This window comes from Amblyomma mixtum, chromosome 10, assembly GCF_055824585.1.
Source record: "Amblyomma mixtum isolate Tamu chromosome 10, ASM5582458v1, whole genome shotgun sequence".
Lineage (NCBI taxonomy): Eukaryota > Metazoa > Arthropoda > Arachnida > Ixodida > Ixodidae > Amblyomma > Amblyomma mixtum.
This window is the reverse complement of record NC_143021.1, coordinates 56,746,051-56,765,686: the sequence shown is the minus strand read 5'-3', so window position 1 is coordinate 56,765,686 and position 19,636 is coordinate 56,746,051. Positions and strand designations below refer to the sequence as shown.

The window sequence follows — 19,636 nt, the reverse complement described above, 5'->3', positions numbered from 1 at the left end:
ATGGGTGGGCCACTCCCAACATCCCTGCCGGGTACAGGTATGCTGCGCGGCTGTGCTGATTGCTGACAGACATCGACAATGTTACCATCGAAATATAACAGGCAAAACGGACGTCATCGCTCATAAATCTAAGCACCTCTGCGAAGGACACGCAACGTGGCGAAAGCCGCCGATTTCTTCGCTCGCATACCAAGATTGCACAGCACTATAGCCTGTTGCAACCACGTAAGACACATCACAACGCTGAAGGCGCGTCACACCTGCTTGCAAGGCGTCAAACACGGAGCACGACGACGAAACGGTGCTTAGAGCACGTCCTACTCCAACAACATCGCAGCACAGGTGTTTGGCTTGGCCGTCCTTTCATCGGTGATAAAGCTCAGCATCAATGTGTCAAACACATCTGGGATCGACAAAAGACCGCTGCTCCAGACCCAGTGCAATAAAGTGTTTGTAATTTCCAGCACGCAAGCACTGCGTACTTCACAACCGTAACACATTTATCTGTTATAAGTCCGATTCCATTATTACAAACAGGATCCCTCACCTGCCCGAATGATATTAATGCGATGTCCCTGCGGTGTACAACGGCGATCGACGTTAGTGACCAAACCAGTCCGCAAAACCTTGAAGTGCGCGACGTTAACAAATACTACGCAGATACGCGGGCCACCCCCTTCATAGCTTTTAGTTGTATCGTATGTGCGACGGGCAGCGTGCGCCAGGCCGGCTGAAACGGGCAACTGATAAGCGCTATGAACCGAAGCGCTGCGCTTGCCCCCTCGCCCTACTCTGGGTATAAATACGCGCTGCTCAATAAAGCTGGGCCCCCTTTTGCCCCCTGGCATTCGACGTGTCATGACTTCGATACATGGTGTCAGAAGTGGCCGACGTTGACGCCCACTTCGTGGAAAATCTGCACAGACTAAGGAAACAAGCGGCGGGATGGATTTCCTACGGCCACCGGATACACTTCGCCTCTAAGGGGACATTGCAAAGAACTGGCAGTTGTTCAAGCAGAAGTTCGAGCTATTCCTGACGGCGACAGAACCCGCCGAAAAGCCGCGACCAGCAGCAACGAAAACTGCGCTACTGTTGACCACCGCAGGTGAAGAAGCCATTGAGGTATTTAACACTTTCACTTTCTCCGAAGGCGAAAGCAGCAATGACTACGCCACGATAGTCAAGAAGTTTGACGTGTACTGCGAGGCGCAAAGCAATGAAGTGTACGAGCGCTACTTGTTCAGGAGGCGTGTACAAGAACCAGGTGAACCATTCGAGCACTTTTTGCGGGATTTGAAGACTCAAGCACGGCTCTGTAACTTTGAAGGGTTACTCGATTCAATGGTCAGGGACCAAATTGTTTTTGGCACAAATGACGAGAAAATACGTGAAAAGTTATTAAGAGATAACAAACTGACCCTACAGAAGGCAGAACAGATATGCAAGGCTGCCGAAGCAACAGCAGCACATCAAGAAATGTGGGAACAAGACCATAAGCAAGTAGACAAAGTTCAGAAGATGCGCTCTGCCCCTCGTCGGGAGCCGCAGTCCTACAACTGCCAAAGGTGCGCACGGACACACGCACCGCGGAGCTGTCCTGCCTTTGGGCGTACGTGTCACAACTGTCATGGAAGAAACCACTTTGCCGTCTGTTGTAAAGCAAAGCAACAAATCCGCGAGCTCACAGGAGCCGAGGAGGAATTCGACGTACTGGATGTAGCTTTGCGCAGCAAGGTCAGGGAGCGCGACTGGCTTGTTCAAGCAAACGTTGGCAACTGGTCGGTGAGCCTGAAAGTTGACACCGGTTCGCAAGCCAATATTCTACCCCTCAGTGTCTTCAACAAAATGCAGCCAAAGCCACCACTGCAGCCAAGTGGCGCGACTTTGCGGTCCTTCGGCGGAAGCAAAATTGAACATGTTGGCACAATTACATCGGAAGTGAAGCTAAACGGTCTCAAAGCTGTCCTGAACTTTTTCATCGTTCGGAAAGGACAAGCATTACTAGGACTCGAAGCGTGCGAACGCCTCCAGCTTCTCTCCCGGCAAGTGCACAGCGTATCGCAGAACGCCACAGAGGGAATGGTGGATGAATTCCGTCATCTGTTCATCGGTACAGGTTGCGTTCAGCGTCGCTACCATATGGTTCTCCGCGATGACGCCGTGCCGGTCGTACAGCCAGCGCGAAGGGTGCCACTATCCCTTCGGGAGCCACTGCGTGAGGAGCTGCAGCGCATGGAACAGGGTGGAATTATTGCCAAGGTGACTGAGCCGACAGACTGGGTAAGCCCTCTTGTAATAGTACGTAAAAAGGATGGAAGGCTCCGGGTTTGCATGGACCCTAGGAAGATTACTGAATGTATAAAACGAGAGCACTACCAGATGCCGACGCGAGAAGATATAGAAGCTGAACTGGCCGGAGCAACGACTTTCACGCGCCTAGATGCAACATCTGGCTTCCACCAGGTACCATTAGACGAGGAAACTTCAAAAATATGCACCTTTGCAACACCTTTCGGGCGGTACCGTTTCCTGAGGCTACCCTTCGGAATTTCTTCAGCGCCAGAAGTTTTTCAAAAGATCCTAAATGAAATCTTCGAGGGTCTGCCTGGCGTAAGGGTATATGTCGACGACATATTAGTCTGGGGCACATCAACGCACGAGCACGACAAACGACTGAGATCAGCGCTAGAAGCTGCAGAACGAGCTGGTTTGACTTTCAACGCGACTAAGTGCGAAATTGGCGTGAAACAGATAGAATTCCTTGGCGACGTAATCAGCAGTGAGGGTGTAAGGCCGAGTCCCTCCCTGATACAATGTATGATGCAAATGCCGGAACCGAAGGACAAGCTGTCTGTGCAAAGAATGCTTGGGGTAGCAAACTACTTCGCCAAATTTTTACCGTCGCTGGCACACAGAACAGCCCTACTGCGAAGCTTACTATAGCAAGGCACAATTTTTGAATGGACGGCAAACCACGCCAAGGAGTGGCACCAGCTCTGCGACATCATGACCAAACAACCACTGCTATCGCTTTTCGACCCTGCGAAGGAAACTAAAATATCGTGCGATGCATCACAGAACGGCTTAGGCGCTGCTTTGCTACAGTGTCAAGATAACGAGTGGAAGCCGGTCGCGTACGCGTCTAAAGCACTGACTGAAACACAACAGCGATATTCGCAAATAGAAAAAGAAGCGATGGCGATTGTGTATGGATGTGAACGATTCAATCATTTCACATATGGACGGAAGGTTATCGTGGAAACCGACCACCGACCTTTGATTGCGATATCCCATAAAGCAATCGGTGACATGCCACCAAGGCTGCAGCGCTTCTTTCTGCGACTGCTTCGTTATGACATCAGAATTGTTTTTGTTCCAGGAAAACAACTCTTCCTGGCCGACATGCTGTCCCGGGGTTCATTCGACTGCGATAAGGCCGGCATCGACAGCGAAGACGCAGAAGTGCATGCCGTGAGTGTGGTTGCGGCTCGCTTAAGCCACAAAACTTTCGTGCGACTGCAAGCCGAGACAAGCAATGATAAATACCTAAGCAGTGTACTCGGGAGTCTAGAAAAAGGCAAACAGGTCGAAGGCCAGCTGAAGCCATTTAATGCCGAGCTGTCTCAAGTCCAGGGTATTTTGTTAAAGGGATGCAAGGTTGTTATTCCCACCAGTATTAAGCGTGAAATACTGGAAAAAATTCACCAAGGCCACTTGGGTATTACTAAATGCAAGGCAAGAGCCCGGGAAGTGGTATTCTGGCCAGGAATGAGTCGTGACATTGAAGATTTTGTTCAGAAATGTGCAGTCTGCAGGAAATACTCGTACAGCCAGCCACATGAACCGCTGAAGATGCGCCCAGTGCCTGAGCAGCCGTGGCATCGAGTTGGCATTGACATTTTCTACTACGGCGGCAGGCCTTACCTCTGCGTTTACGACGCGCTGTCGAACTTTCCAGAGGTGGAACTTCTTCAAGATGCTTCTGCTGACACTGTCATTCAAGTAACTAGCGCCATCTTCGCGAGGTACGGCATACCTATGGAAGTGTGTTCAGACAATGGACCGCCATTTTCAAGCCACCAGTTTGCCACATTTGCAAAAGATTACGATTTTTACCACATTACTTCAAGCCCTAGGTACCCCCAGTCAAATGGCCTCGCAGAAAAGGGGGTGCAAGTGGTAAAACGAATATTAAAGAAGACCGCTGAAACCAATCAAGATTTCTGGCTCGGTTTGCTAGCATACAGGACAACTCCGCTGGAAGGAGCCGAGTCACCAGCAGAGATCCTTCAGGGCAGAAAGCTCCGAACAACGCTGCCAAGCATTCAAGATGGTCCTGGTCTGCATGTTGTAAAGCATCGTCAGACAACGAACAAACGGCAAGCACTACCATCTCTGCACCAAGGGGACATCGTGCGTGTGAAGAAGTTATTCTGGGACAGAAAGGCAAGGGTCGTGCAGCGCTGTGAAGAACCCAGGTCCTACAATGTTGTCACAGAGGACGGAAGACTCCTGCGTCGCAACCGAAAGCATTTGCTGCCTACGAAAGAGATCTTTCAGCGTGAACTTGATGACGACAGCGAGGACACCTTAACAAACAGCGCATCGCGGCAGCGGCAGCAGCTGCAGCAGCCGCACCACCACCACCACCACCACCAACAGCAACCGCCGCAGCAACCAGTGACGTCGGATGGTGATGCAGTGTCAAGCGCCCCGGTGTTAAGACGATCGCAGAGACAACGGGTACCCCCGCGTCGTTTGGCATACGGCGGGAACTTTGAACAAGTGTCTTGAGCTATTCCTTGTGCAGTGAGCTGATCCTGTGCTTACAAACTTCCCTTAGTTCGTTGTTTGTTCTTTGTTATAGAAGAAGAAAGATGTATCGTATGTGCGACGGGCAGCGTGCGCCAGGCCGGCTGAAACGGGCAACTGATAAGCGCTATGAACCGAAGCGCTGCGCTTGCCCCCTCGCCCTACTCTGGGTATAAATACGCGCTGCTCAATAAAGCTGGGCCCCCTTTTGCCCCCTGGCATTCGACGTGTCATGACTTCGATACATTAGTCAGCGTCTGATGACATAGGATGAGTTGTGTCGCTGGGTAGCACGCTCTTCGCATCCGCAGTGCACTAAAGAGGCGTCACACACAAGAGGCATACGTAATGAATCACTGAATACAGCCAAACAGCAATTTTGTTTTTCTCACACCGCATCACAGCCGCTCGCACGGCCAATTTCTACCGCTGAGATTCGCTAAGAGCGTACGAAAAGCAATGGTTGGCCATAGCGGGGTGCGGCAGCGGCCGTAGCAGCCGAGAGCTCCACCTGAGGTCACTGCAGTGAGCAGCAGTGACGCGGGGGTGCAGTGAAGTTCAGTTTTTTCCTTTTGTTTATTATGCAAGCCAGAAGATGCATGGCTGTTATATTTTGATATACGGCACAATAAAATATGTTATCGCAATGGCCTAAAAATGAGACAGATTCAGCGTGTAGTAGTTGCCCAGTCTTTCCAGTCGAAGGCAGCGCTACCGGCGGCGTGTCAGCGCAGGCGCTCTCTCGTTTTCGACACGGTGGGCTGCCGCTCTAGCTCGTATGCAAGCCACGCTGCAAGCAATTGCCTCACTATCGCCTCTAGCGGCAGAAAGTGTCAAATCTTTGTTAATTTCCTAAAGCTATGCTTTTCAACAACGCTTCATTGGATTCAGATTTTAAAATACATTTGGAAATGAACAAAATGTTCATAATATTATCTGTTGCCTTTTAAAGTATTCGAGAGAAGAGAAAGGGTTGATACAAGAGTGCGCCTAGTGCGCACTGTTCGTCTTCGGAAATGGAGAGACAGATAGAGCTGAAAGGGTAGACACGCCTTTGACGCGCCCGAAAAGGCGTGTCAAACAGCTAGCGGCGAGTGTGCAGATAGATAGCAGAGAAGTCACGATTTCGCGATTGCTGATATGGCGCTGATAACTTCAGGTAGCGCTGCGGCCTGGTATTGCACAGTGTATTGTGTTTGAAGTGTGAAACAGGCGCGCAGGGTGCGCTTGTATCGCCTTCACGTGGCTTTATCTCTACATTTTATTGTCCGCTGCCTGCGCACGTTCCGCGCTATCTTCGTTCACTGACTGCCGTCATCGCAAACTCGGATGAAACTCGGGCGAGCGCCAAACTCGGGCCTTCCGGCATAGCGCCTCAGAGTATTGTCTCAAGTCAAGCCCCACTACATTATGCTCTAGCATCGCAATCAAAACGAGGCCACAGCACAGAAATTATTCTGTTTCGCCATACGAGCGTTTCAAACGCTAAGAAGCGTACCTGTCGCAGACAGTGAAAACAATTGAGGCTGAGTAGAAACAGTGCTCTCAAGCGTGCAGGAAGGCGCCTTAATTCCGCCGACTGCGTTGGAGTGATCAGCGGCAACGCTACCTCGTGGGTGGCGCTTAAGGTTGTGCAATCTAGTAGCCATTGACACAAAATATGGCCGAGCCTCACAAGTCTGCACCGCCATGAAAGCAGGAGATTGGCAAAGGACGCTACTTAAACTGCCGAGGTCCAGTCGGCTGTCTTGCGCAAGGCAGTAGCCTCAAATGCGAAGCCACTCTCGTGCAAGCAGCATGAAAAAGAACCATTTTTCTAACTGTCCGACAGACGAGGCAAAAGTGGTTCCTTTTTCAGTACGCCCTGGTGAACTAGTTGGTTCGACATACTTGTGCACAACGGTGGACACAGGCACCGACGAAAGCAAATACAGGTATGTACACAAAAATAAGCGCCGCTTGGCCATTATTATGGTGCTCCTGCAACCTAACATATATACTTCTTCCTGTCCGCACGCTATGCCATACGACAAGAGTTAAAGAAAAAATCGGATATGGCCGGTTGGTCTGATCGTACGTTGGTCAGCGGTACTTCGTCCGCTCGTCCGGCGACACGTTGCCGGTTGGGGCAGCAATTCCAAACTTCTTGAGACAAAAGTGATTTATTGAAGACGGGAACGAATATAAGAACTTGAAAAAGGCGGGCTAAAAAAAGGCTGTTAAAGAAAGGCTGCAGAAAAGCGGCCGAGACTGAGACTCGGCGCGCTCCCTTGTTCTTTGTTTGCAGCGGTTTTTATCCCCTCGGGCGGAGCTTTAATAAACCTGCACTCGCCCAATTCCAGCCAATACCGCTGCAATGGCGTCGTAGATACAAGTGGGCGGAGTCCAGTGCTCGCCAGAGCCCGACTCCAGAGGCGCCAGTAACGTCCACTGCTTAGCTAGACAGTCGGGGGTTTAAGAAGTCGCCGACCTTATTGTCCCCCACCCCCACTTGACAGCTCATCTCTCTTCAATGTTCGACAAGGGATCCTTTCAAGGGGTCGTCGGCCCCTTGGTCCCCGTTTCCCGCAGCCTTGGACAGCGTCCGTGGCGTCCGAAGCGCGCGACCCGCTGTCGCCATTCCTAACCCCTCCAGACGGACACGGTAGGGGGAAATTAGCTACTGGCGCCAGGCCTCTACCTTAACAACAAGGGAACAAACTCGTCGTTGCGTTCCTCACTCTCTTCCCCTCCGTGCAGGCGTATATGTGCTGCTGCTTCTAAGCAGCACCTGAGGTCCGCTCAGGTGCTTTCCACAAAACAGGACCCCATGCACTGTATCGCATGGATGCACCTGTGCTCCCCACTTCCTGCAACATTTTCGCAGGGACCTCTGCTAATCCTAGAGCGTGCAGCTTCGCCTAAGGCGTGCAACATCCCAGAGTTGCGCATAGATAATTAGGAACACTGCAGGGGAGGGCTCCGGATTTGTTTCGAAAGACCACAGGACCATCTGTACAGGCTCTCCCTTAAAGGCACCGCTCTTTCACACTCAGCCAACATACTATCTGTGTTGCCAACACCAGAGCAACAAATACCCAATACATGTGCCTTGCAGGCATGACGGCATCCTCGGAAATGAGCGCATCCACGCGTTTTCCCGCGAACTTAGCGTCCGGGCGCCGTAGGAGGGCCTCCCAGATCGACAACCAAATGCTCACACAAAAAAAGAGTCTCTTGACTCCGACGCTGCAACAGAGCACTGCACTCAAAGCCGCATCATGCACCATCCTCCCCACTCCACACTAGACTACTTACAAAGCCTACACTGGCGATAACTTCAAACGGACACATTCCCATATCCTCAATTTGCACACCCCATCCACTTCTCTTCACACTGCCCCGCCTGCGGAGCTAGCACCCCTACATACTACCACTACATTTAGGAATGCCCATATCCCATCTGTGTACTGCCCATTCGCGCCCACTCACTCACTCACACTCACTCACTCACACACACACTCTCTCTCTCTCGCACACACACACACACACACACACACACGAACCACTTTCGAGTCCACCATTCTGGTTGGTTACACGAGATGGTGAATGACCAGCGCAAGCTTGAGGGGGTGGTCAGAGGAGTCTTGGACCGAGAAGCCCTCCCGGGAAGGTTTTTATCTTTCTTATTAAATAATGTTTACCGTGCTCCTCATACTTGCCTGCCGCACTCTTACATATCACACCATAGGGGCACATTTTTCATTTCGCGTCCACCGAATTACAGCAGGGGCTCACGTTCCTAACACCTGAGCCACTGCGGGAGGTAGCTATAACCGTAGGTAAGACGCGCGAGGCGTATGGTCTAGCGTTTGCAGAAATCGGCACTTGCCTACGGCTGATGACCTGACGGCAACACGGAGGCTTGGCGACACGTCCCCAAAAACGGCGCCGTACGAGTCCTTGATGGCGGACGCGACGTCCTCTGGCAGGGGAGCGGACTCCACTGTCCGCACGGCCCTGGTGGATGAGGTGTAAAATTAGAATGGCGGGCGGAGTCTCCGCCGTGCGGGCACCCACCTGCGGCAGGCCTCGATGGACTCCGGCTCGGTGAAGCTGCGCACAAAGGAAACAGCTTCGCTAGTCCACGGGTGATCGTCAAACCAGATACAAAGAAATATGGTCCGTGCCCACCCCTAGGACATCCTACGATGAACAAACTTTATCTCACACGTTTCCCTCACTGCTAAATTTACTAAACCGAGTCGAGTTTGATCCTACCTGTAACCAAAATGATATCGTCAAACGCTTTTGCCAACTTGTTTTTTTGCAGGATTAAAATAATTCCATTTTGTTCGCGACAGCTTCTGTTTATACTGTTAATTATTTGCAACAGCATTTTTGCTTGTGTTTCTTTGTCTTTGCCACTTTCAGTGTGTCTTTGATACTTGTCTGTAACTTTGCTGTATGACTGGCTGTCATCCTGTTCGCCGACTAGTAAGGAGTGGGGACCTCGTCAAGCTCTCCGAGCTTTTAGTCCCGTGCTCCTCCTTCTCTAAGGAAATAAAGGTGATTGATTGATTGATTGATTGATTGATTGATTGATTGATTGATTGATTGATTGATTGATTGATTGATTGATTGATTGATTGATTGATTGATTGATTGATTGATTGATTTAATAAATCCTTGGGAGCTCACACCTTCCGAGGCATTCATAGCAAGTGCACTTTTCTGGCAGGTCTTGCAGTAGGTGCTGCTCACATAAACTGGAGGAGACACTTAAGCCCCGCTTTAAGGGTTTAACGCAATAGCGTATTGAAATAATTCCCATTTATGCAGAAGGTCGTTGTCTACATTACTTTCATAGATCCCTGGGAGTCCTCACACCACTCTTGGTGCAGGGGTGCAGTTACTCACTGCGCACCAGTGATGCACCGCTGCGCTGCAATGGCAGGCGCTCACAGCGGGGCCAGGCCTTGTGCGACCCATGCTGCTCTTCCATAGCGACCCAACATTCACTCCCACCTGCCACGGTGGGCTCGCTATCCGGTGGGCAGGTTGTGATAACGCCGCAAGGTCACGTGATCTATGTGGCCCACCTGCCTCCCAGGTTGCTCTTTGGGGACGCCCTCCCAGAACCATGCCTTTGATTATTCGCTCACAATGAAAACGACGACACTGGATTTTCTGGTGAACGGCGCCTTTACGCTGCCGCGTTGTCGCGTTAAAACGTGAAGGAAGCGGCAAATGATCAGAACTTTCTGTTCTATTTCCTAATTAAGGACACAGGGCAAGCTGCAGTGGCAAAATAAAGTTATTTGGTTTTTACCCGTCCCGCATGCCGAAACCATCCTGCGCATTATTCACGACACACTTGCTTCTCCGCCTTTAGTACAGACAGAACAGCCCGATTTTCGAAGCTGTCGTCATTGGGCACGCTCCGAATAATTGCACTTCTGCGAGAAAAACATGATGTTGGAGCCGAGCTTTGCAGTTATCGCAATTCAGCTGAATATTTAAGAGCAGTCGGAAAAGGCAAGATTTTAGGGGCAATCAGTTGGATTGATGCGGAGGAAATGCGCTAGCATTCTTTTTTCGGTCGCCATCTTTTCCGAAATGTATAACACTGACATATTGCGGCACAGTAGTGAAGCGATTAGGCGATTCGCCACTACTGGTAGGTATCTCATTCAAACACAGCCATACGTGAGGCTTGTGAGAGCCAGATTCCTGTTCCCGACAAATGTGAGAACGAATACCTCCCGCAAGCCTTTTTTTTGAACAGAGCGTCCATCGGGAGCCTCTATACTTTGCGCCTTTTGTTAACGTCAGTGAGTTCTAATGTCATAAAGCTTGTTTTCCAGCAACTAGCGCAAGCATTGGTCTTCAAAAAGTGTCACCGTGCGCGAACCGAGGAAGCCCACCGTTCCATTAACCGAGTCATCCGGGAAGAGGCACCGAGCAATGCTTTCGTTAGAATCCATACTGCTCGACTTCCACCTGGGGCGCAGCTCTCAGTCGAGGATGACAGCACAGCCCAATTGACATCCTAGCCGCGTCAGCGTTTGTAGAGCGTTCCGTTTTCCGATACTCCCTAATTTTAAAACAAACTTCTTGCCCTTGATTAGTCGCGACTTTAAAAAAAAAATGCGATAAAGATGTTGAAGAGTCTCATATAACTAAGCACAATGCAGGAAATTCAGCAGCTTCATCTGCAGCTGCATCTAGGCCGCGATGGGTGGTGCGGGGGGGAGCACGCATCTTCGTAGCAGCTGAGATCTTCGTTCCTTCGCTTTCCTATGCTCTTTCATTGATTTGAATGTCACAGCATTACGCTTCTAGTCGCACAACACCCCACCGACGTGAGGCGTCACAGAATTCTCTAATTGGGCGAGAGTGGTCATGTGACCCTCTGACGTCATCGCAACCTGCCCACCGTGGCAGGTGGCAACGAGGCCACCCGATTATAATTTGTATTCCATGCTTGCATATTTTAATTCATGCATTTGTATTTCTTGTTGTTGACTGCTTAAACCTTTGTTATGATGTGTTCCTACATGGTCTTTAAGTGTCGTTATATTACTATTGTATTTTTGTTCTTCGTATTTCTTGCGTGATGTCCCCCCCCCACCCGCCCCCTTATGTAATGCCCACATGGGTCTTTAAGGTAAATAAATGAAATGAAAATGAAAAAACATGCCAACTGTGGCAGCTGGCCATTCAATTAATGATTTGTCAAGAAAGACCATCCCGGGACGTTGTGACGTCATCAACACCTGCCCATCGGGTTGTCGGCAACATAGTTTCTAGACAGCAACCTGAATAAGGAATTGAAATGTCCGCACCGTGAAGGATTGGCCGATACCTGCTACCGCAGACAAAAGGTCTAATATGGTGGTTTATGGAGCAACAATTCGAAACAATCTAATACATACAACCACAGAGTTTGCAACGCAAGCGGCAGCAGTAGCTGGGTGTGGGCTAGTTGATAACAATTTTTTTAAATTAAGTTCATATTAAACAGCCCAAAGGCAGAAGACCAAAGAAAGAAAGGGAGGAGGAGGACCCTTAAGTCTCCCTTCCCATCGTTTTTCTCCCCTTCTTTCTTTGGCCTTGTGCCTGTGCGCCGTTTAATATGAACTTAATTAGAGAATACCAACTAGCCCAGCAACTAACTCTACTAATGTACTTTTTTGAAAACATAGCGCAAAAAAGAAACGACAACACAGATGTAGAGGAGACAGGCGCTGTCCATTTTTTTCTCTTTTCTACTGCTTTCCTCGGGGTTTCAAGTCTTAGCTCTCCCAGTAGACGAATTGCTGAAGCTGCGACAAGTGTGACTCCTAACACTAACGCATTCCACTCTTAAGGTGACTTAATTTTCAGCATGGTTTTTATTTTCGCGGCGCACGGGCACGTGAGGTTGCATAGCTTGGAAAAAAAATCTTTCAAGGACTTCGCGGGGCGTGCGCTTCTCGTAGCTCACGCGGCGCACTGACACGGGACGACGAAACAAAGAGCACGCTGAACGAGCGCCTCTTCTGCGTCTCCTTTGTTCTGTACCGGGCCTCTGTGCCGTTTCAGCCATGAATCGGAACAAACTTGCTCTAAACACAGCCTTCATTAACGTAATTTCACGTTAAAATAATTCACAGGAGATGTCAAACGCTATGAAACTGCCACTAGACTTGAACAAGTTGTACCTTGCGATGCATGAGAGGCTGTGGATCGCCGATTGAACATCCGGATTCCGAGAGAATTTCTCGAAGGCAGCTGTGGTAACGACGAAGCCTTCAGGAACCACAATCTGCAATATTCGAAGATTTTGCTGATCAGCGCCGTGGTGTGAAGCCCGGGAGCACGGTTGAAAGTCTAGACTCAATGACGCTGCAAGCGCCACCATCTGTCAAGTTCGCGTGGAACTTTCCACATGAGTTTCTCCTCGCAGAGTTCGTATACAGCACCTTCCACTTTCACCGAGTGCCTGGCTCAGATGCGTTATTCCGAGATCATGGCTGTCATTTTCAAAAATAATCACAAAGACGACGACGCGCACTAACCCGTTATTTAGGCACGACCTTCAAGAGCAACATTTTACAATCTCGAAGCATTAAAAGAATGCCTATATCACTTTTTTGAACAATTTTAATTTTGATACTCCGGTAATGCGAAGGGATTGAACATACAGAACTGATGGCCGTAGTCAGTATTTTAAGTATATTCGAAGCAAAATAGCCATCTGCACCTGTGTCAACACAGCACTTCTCGGCGCTGACAATTTTATCTAGACGCTGAAGGTCAGTTAAAAATATATTACATGTCCTGAAGTGGTTATCGACACAAGCCAAACGAACGCAAGTCCACTTCTGCAGAAGTGTTGGCCTGAATTAACTCTGGCTGCCCGATGGAGCATCGCTTGCGCGGATCGCAGCCAGATGATCTGTAAAAACTTTCATCTTCAATTAAGCCACTTGCGTGAAGATATCAACGATTCATGTTCTGCATATTTGGGTATATACAGTAAACAAAACTTGAATATCAATGGCGGAGGTGTAGTCTGAGTCATTCAGCTCGAACTTGTTTTGTCGTGGAGCAAAAAGTGGCCTCATCCATCATCATCATCATCATCATCATCATCATCATCATCATTTATTTGACCCTTAAAGGCCCCTGGGAGGGAGTATTACATAAGGGGAGGGGAGTGGTACATTCATCATGACTCACATTGGTGGGGAAAAAAAGGAAAAAAAAGAACAAACAAGAAAACACACATACAACAAAAGCATAAAGAGAAATAATGTCACGAAAGAGAAATGAAACCATTTATACAGCAAGATAACACATCAGACGTTCTTTAAACCTTACTGGATTGCTTTCAATGACAACCGATTCTGGAAGCCGATTCCAGTCTTGAATAGCGGCTGGCAAAAAAGATTTGTTAAAGGCATTAGTTGATCCGTGTAAACGTTGGATGCTCATGGAGTTGAATAAACGGGATGACGTGCGCACAGGAGGGACTAGAAGGGACTCGCGTAGGTTAGGAAAATTGTGATATAATTTGTGCAATAAACATAAGCGAGAAACTTTGCGTCTAAGGCACTCTTACACCGTGGTCTAAGGGCTAGTGGGCTGATAGCGATGGATGACTTGATAGCGGTAATGCTGTGCTGAAAATCGTAATCTGAAGTAATGAAGCGTGCCGCACGATTCTGAATGCATTCAATGGTGTTAATTAAGTAAGCCTGGTGAGGAGACCAAATTGCTGATGCGTACTCAAGTTTAGTGCGAATGAAAGTCTCGTATGCTAGTTTACGGATTGATTGCGGAGACAGTGAAAGTGACCTTCTAAAAAAACCCAGTGTTTTTGAGGTATCAGCAACGAGTTGAGTGATGTGTTTTTCCCACCTGCGAAAGGATAGTTGATTGAAGAGAATAAGGATACGTAATATTGGAATGCTTGCGTGAAATTTGCATAAATTTGCATTTAGTAATGTTCAGCTCCATCAACCATTCGGAACACCAATTATCTATTTTTTGTAGGTCATTTTGTAGGATAACGTGGTCGTCGTGAGAGGAAATGCGACGATATAACACACAGTCGTCAGCGAAAAGACGAATGGACGAAGATATGCCGGATGGGAGATCATTGATAAATATGAGAAAGAGCAGGGGCCCAAGCACAGAACCCTGCGGCACGCCTGAAATCACTTCATGAGTGGCTTAATGATAACCGCCGATGACGGTATATTGAAACCGGTTAGTGAGGAAACAGTTAATTCATGATAGTGTGAGGGGATCAATATTTAGGCAAGAAAGTTTTGACATAAGACGTCGGTGCGGGACGCGATCGAACGCTTTTGAAAAGTCTAAAAATATGACATCGGTTTGAAATAATGATTCCAAATGCAAATGAAGGTCAGTAGTGAATTCAAAAAGTTGTGTCTCGCATGAAAGACCGGGGCGGAAGCCATGCTGCTTAGAAAAGAAAAATGAGTTATTGTGAAGGTGGCTGGCGACTTGAGAGTATATAATGTGTTCCATGAGCTTACATGCAATGCACGTTAATGAAATTTGCCGATAGTTGGACGGATTTGAGCGGTTTCCTGATTTGAATACTGGCACTACCTTGCTTAGTTTCCAGTCTTCCGGAAGCGAGCTGTCGGTTAATGACTGGGTGAATATGATTTGCAAGATCAGGCTAGAAATTATTTTAGTGGACTTCAGAATCTTCGCGGGGAGGTTGTCAGGGCCGGGGCTGGTAGAGAACTTAAGGCTGTCAATAAGTTTCTCGATTCCTTCTGCAGAAATATGAATGGGCGGCATCTGGTTCAGGTGTGAGCGAGGCAAGACCGGCGTGCTTTGAGCAGGTTCGTGAGTGAAAATGGATGAGAACTATGAATTCATTACATTGGAGCGCTGCTCTACCGGTACCAGAGAACCGTCTAAGTTAAGCAAGGAAATGTTATGGTTTTTACTACGCGGAGGAGTAAGAACGTTCCAAAACTTTGGGGAACGTTCTTATCGCAAAATCTGGCCATGTAGCGCTCGGTAATGCTGAATCCGAGCACTCTTTATGCATCCGCCTTGCATGAGGAAAACGTTTGAAGACGTACTTGGAGATGGACGCACCAGCAAAGACAAACAGCGTCTGGCTAAGAAAGCAGTTATAATTCCGCCAAACTCGAATACAAGGAGCGTGCCTTTGGCTTTCGGTGACCTTTGCGTTGCGAGTAGCGCGTCCCACAGCTGTGGGGCCAATGTGTGGCGCTAAACGTCGCATCTGCTCTCGTCGGGACGTCGCACGTCGCAACGTCGCAACGTCGCAAACGTCGCAGTGGGTCTGACCACAGCTGAACTACGGCCTTGTGCGCCTTGCCCTCATGCTCAACATCGGTGGCGTGACAAACGTTTAGAAGTGACTGACAAGTGACCGCATTGTGGTGCTCCGCCAGACCCGTGCGACGAAAAACACTTGCTGTGGAGTTTCTCAGCTACAGCCTCCGTGAGACGACGCTTCCTAAAGAAGGCAGGCCTGCGATGTGACGTTGCAGGCGACTATCGCAAGTGAACACACGATAATCGCTTTGTCCAGAACTTTTGCCACACTTTAAGCGAGGCTTGCTTACACTCCTTCTTTCAACAGGATAGATAAGCGGGCGAGTTGGTGATACATAATGCAAAAAAACAGCGCGAACAAACGGGGACGAGACGAAGAATACACAGGAACAAGCGCTGACTCTCAACTAAAGTTTAATCACAGGAAACACGCTTATAAAAGGAAACAGAAAACAAAAAAACGCCAAAATCAGAACGCATGTGTTACTATGTGATGTCTAGATATGCAACCTCACAGTCACGCAGGAGCAGGGATGGTTTGCTGACACACAATCTTGCTTTCTTTGCCATGTTGTACGCCTCGATAATTTCCCTGGTCAACTGGTCGGGGTGTTTGTACAGAATGTCAGTAAAATGCAAGGACGGAAAACTTGTTGACACTCTCGGCAATGATCAACTAGATTAGTGGAGCGATTAGATTCTAATTAATTGAGACGTTCTCCGAGTCGTGTGTTGATACAACGTCCCGTTTACCCAATGTATATCTGACCACAGGATAGGGGATTTTATAAACTACCCCTTTGGAGCACGGCACAAAACTTTTAGCATGCTTAACACCACAGGACGCTACAGATTTCTTGGGTTTGCGGGACTTGTTTTCTACTGCTGAACAAATTTTACTGAGCTTATTCGGGGCCGAAAAAACCACATCAACTTTATACCTATGGGCCACATTTTTAAGACCATGAGAAAGGCGATGCACATAGGGAAGGACTGCGAACTTTTTCCGTTTCTGTTCTTTCTGTGAAGACGGCAGCAATGTCGGCGCTTTAAGCTTTTTAATTATTTTATTGCAACCCAAAGTGATAAGCTCAGCTGGATATCCTGCTTCCTTAAGTCTCTTAGCCTGATTTTCAAAGCTTTCTTGCATAGCATGGTGACAAGATTCTGACAACGCAGATAACAAGGATGAAACAACAATTCCACATTTCACTACCTTAGAATGATGTGACTTATAGTTCAGCAGCGGTTTGTTGGCCCGTGGCGCGTAATTCCAACACTTGTGTCCCTTCCCTTCAGTCAAACATAAATCTAAAAATTGTATCCGGTTATCGACCGGTACCTTAGTGGTTAACTGCAAACCCCATGCATTAGCTTTGAATACTTCTAACACTGTAGACATGTGCTTAGCACAGTGAAATGAAATCTAACGTTCGACGAAAACTCGTCTGGTCGGGAAGAAAATTCATGAAGTCAATAGATGGAACGCCGACCAAAAGGTTGTTGTTTAATATGAAGACGAAGACGAAACGTCGTCGTCTTCATATTAAACAACAACCTTTTGGTCGGCGTTCCATCTATTGACTTCATGCTTAGCACAGTCCGTTTTTTCAATGAGGATCAGAAAATCATCGACGTATCTGAAATTTCCGTACGGCATCCCACACAAATCTTTCTGGATAGCTCTATCCACGAATGACAGAAAAATATCACTAAGCGCAGGCGCTACTCTAGACCCAATACAAACACCCGCGTTCTGGGTATAGAGTGTGCCTTCCAGATTTTATGTTAAATCTACCTTTGTTGAATGGGAAGGCACACACTATACGCAGAAAGCGGGTGTTTGTACTGGGTCTAGAGTAGCGCCTGCGCTTAGTGATATTTTTCTGTCATTCGTGCATAGAGCTATCCAGAAAGATTGGTGTGGGATGCCGTACCGAATTTTCAGATACGTCGATTATTTTTTGATCCTCATTGAAAAAACGGACTATGCTGAGCACATGTCTACAGTGTTAGAAGTATTCAAAGCTAATGCATGGTGTTTGCAGGTCACCACTGAGGTACCGGTCGATAACCAGATACAATTTTTAGATTTATGTTTGACTGAAGGGAAGGGACACATGTGTTGGAATTACGCGCCACGGGCCAACAAACCGTTGCTGAACTATAAGTCACATCGTTCTAAGGTAGTGAAATGTGGAATTGTTGTTTCATCCTTGTCATCTGCGTTGTCAAAATCTTGTCACCATGCTATGCAAGAAAGCTTTGATAATCAGGCTAAGAGACTTAAGGAAGCAGGATATCCAGCTGAGCTTATCACTTTGGGTTGCAATAAAATAATTAAAAATCTTAAAGCGCCGACATTGCTGCCGTCTACAAAGAAAGAACAGAAACGGAAAAAGTTCGCAGTCCTTCCCTATGTGCATCGCCTTTCTCATGGTCTTAAAAATGTGGCCCATAGGTATAAAGTTGATGTGGTTTTTTCGGCCCCGAATAAGCTCAGTAAAATTTGTTCAGCAGTAGAAAATAAGTCCCGCAACCCCAAGAAATCTGTAGCGTCCTGTGGTGTTAAGCATGCTAAAAGTTTTGTGCCGTGCTCCAAAGGGTCAGTTTATAAAATCCCCCTATCCTGTGGTCAGATATACATTCGGCAAACGGGACGTTGTATCAACACACGACTCGGAGAACATCTCAATTCATTAGAATCTAATCGCTCCACTAATCTAGTTGATCATTGCCGAGAGTGTCAATCATGTTTTCCGTCCTTGCATTTTACTGACATTTTGTACAAACACCCCGACCAGTTGACCAGGGAAATTATCGAGGCGTACAACATGGCAAAGAAAGCAAGACTGTGTGTTAGCAAACCATCCCTGCTCCTGCGTGACTGTGAGGTTGCATATCTGGACATCACATAGTAACACATGCGTTCTGATTTTGGTGTTTTTTTGGTTTCTGTTTCCTTTTATAAGCGTGTTTCCTGTGATTAAACTTTAGTTGAGAGTCAGCGCTTGTTCCTGTGTATTCTTCGTCTCGTCCCCGTTTGTTCTCGCTGTTTTTTTGCACTCCTTCTTTCTCTGCCTTTTTCATTATGCCTAATGGCGAACATCTAGAATAAAAAAAGAGACCATACTTCTTGCAGCACCCCCGCATGGAATTGACCAACCTGTGAGGTGTGCGTAGCCATCATCCGGAGCGTGGCCAGAGACGCGCCCTTCCCGCCGGCCACCGATGGAAGCCGGCTGCGTGGCTCGTCCAGCGAAAGCGTGTTCGGGCACCCGGCTGCGCATGACGAAGAGGCTGCACAATTTAGGAAGAGGTAGTACAGTGAACAGGCAGTGCAGCAGGCGGTGGTACCCCACTGGCGTCACCGGTAACGGCCCCCTCTCAAGAGTTTCCAGCGCCAGCTATACTGCCATGGCACTCGGGTCATGTTAGACACCAGTTATAACTGTGGAGGAAGCAGACCAACTCGGTCGGTTAAAGATCGGACGACTCCAGCGCAAGCGTTTCGTCCGCCAGTGTCGGGAATAGATGCCTAAATACTGAATATCTGCGGCGGGCTGCACTGCCTTCTCCAGTGCACTGTAGCGGAGGGCTCATTTGTGACTCCTGTTCTGAAATCTCCTCAATGGGGCTGTAACCATGTGCACTGCATCTAGTTCAAGACCTTACAGAGACGAGCATTTTCTCCCATCCTAGCACGGAATGTGTCTTTCGTGGATCGTTTTCACGGGCGAGAAGATAACCTCTTGGTGCCCGGGGCGTGGCAGCCTTCCTCCTCTCCTGAGTGGTCATGCGGCGGACGGGTTGTAGGCGAGCAGCGAACTCTGATACGCTACGCTGTGATTGGAAAGCAGTCGTCTTGACTGTTGTTCAGCGCAATTTAACAGAAAGTCGTTTTTATAGAAAGCGTATATACACAGTTTGCTCGTGTCTCTTTGGCAAGTATTTGCCACGTCCTGCGTATTGGGACTTTGAAACAATAACTAAAATAGAACGC

General features: G+C 48.3%; 1 protein-coding gene across 6 annotated transcripts in view; it reads right to left on the bottom strand.

Annotated features, from left to right (window-relative positions):
• LOC149325860 (uncharacterized) overlaps positions 1–19,636 on the bottom strand; it is a 292,578-nt gene that overhangs the window by 153,520 nt on the left and 119,422 nt on the right. For 2 of the 6 annotated variants that reach the window (XM_089563538.1, XM_089563533.1), the window contains 4 exons: positions 18,800–18,933; positions 12,501–12,604; positions 8,875–8,910; positions 8,687–8,814 (listed from right to left, as the gene is read on the bottom strand). In XM_089563538.1, coding sequence (XP_089419664.1) covers positions 8,687–8,814; positions 8,875–8,910; positions 12,501–12,604; positions 18,800–18,933 — 402 coding nt within the window. The remainder of the gene's footprint in view (positions 1–8,686; positions 8,815–8,874; positions 8,911–12,500; positions 12,605–18,799; positions 18,934–19,636) is intronic. The other 4 variants (XM_089563535.1, XM_089563539.1, XM_089563534.1 and 1 more) reach the window with 3 other exon arrangements.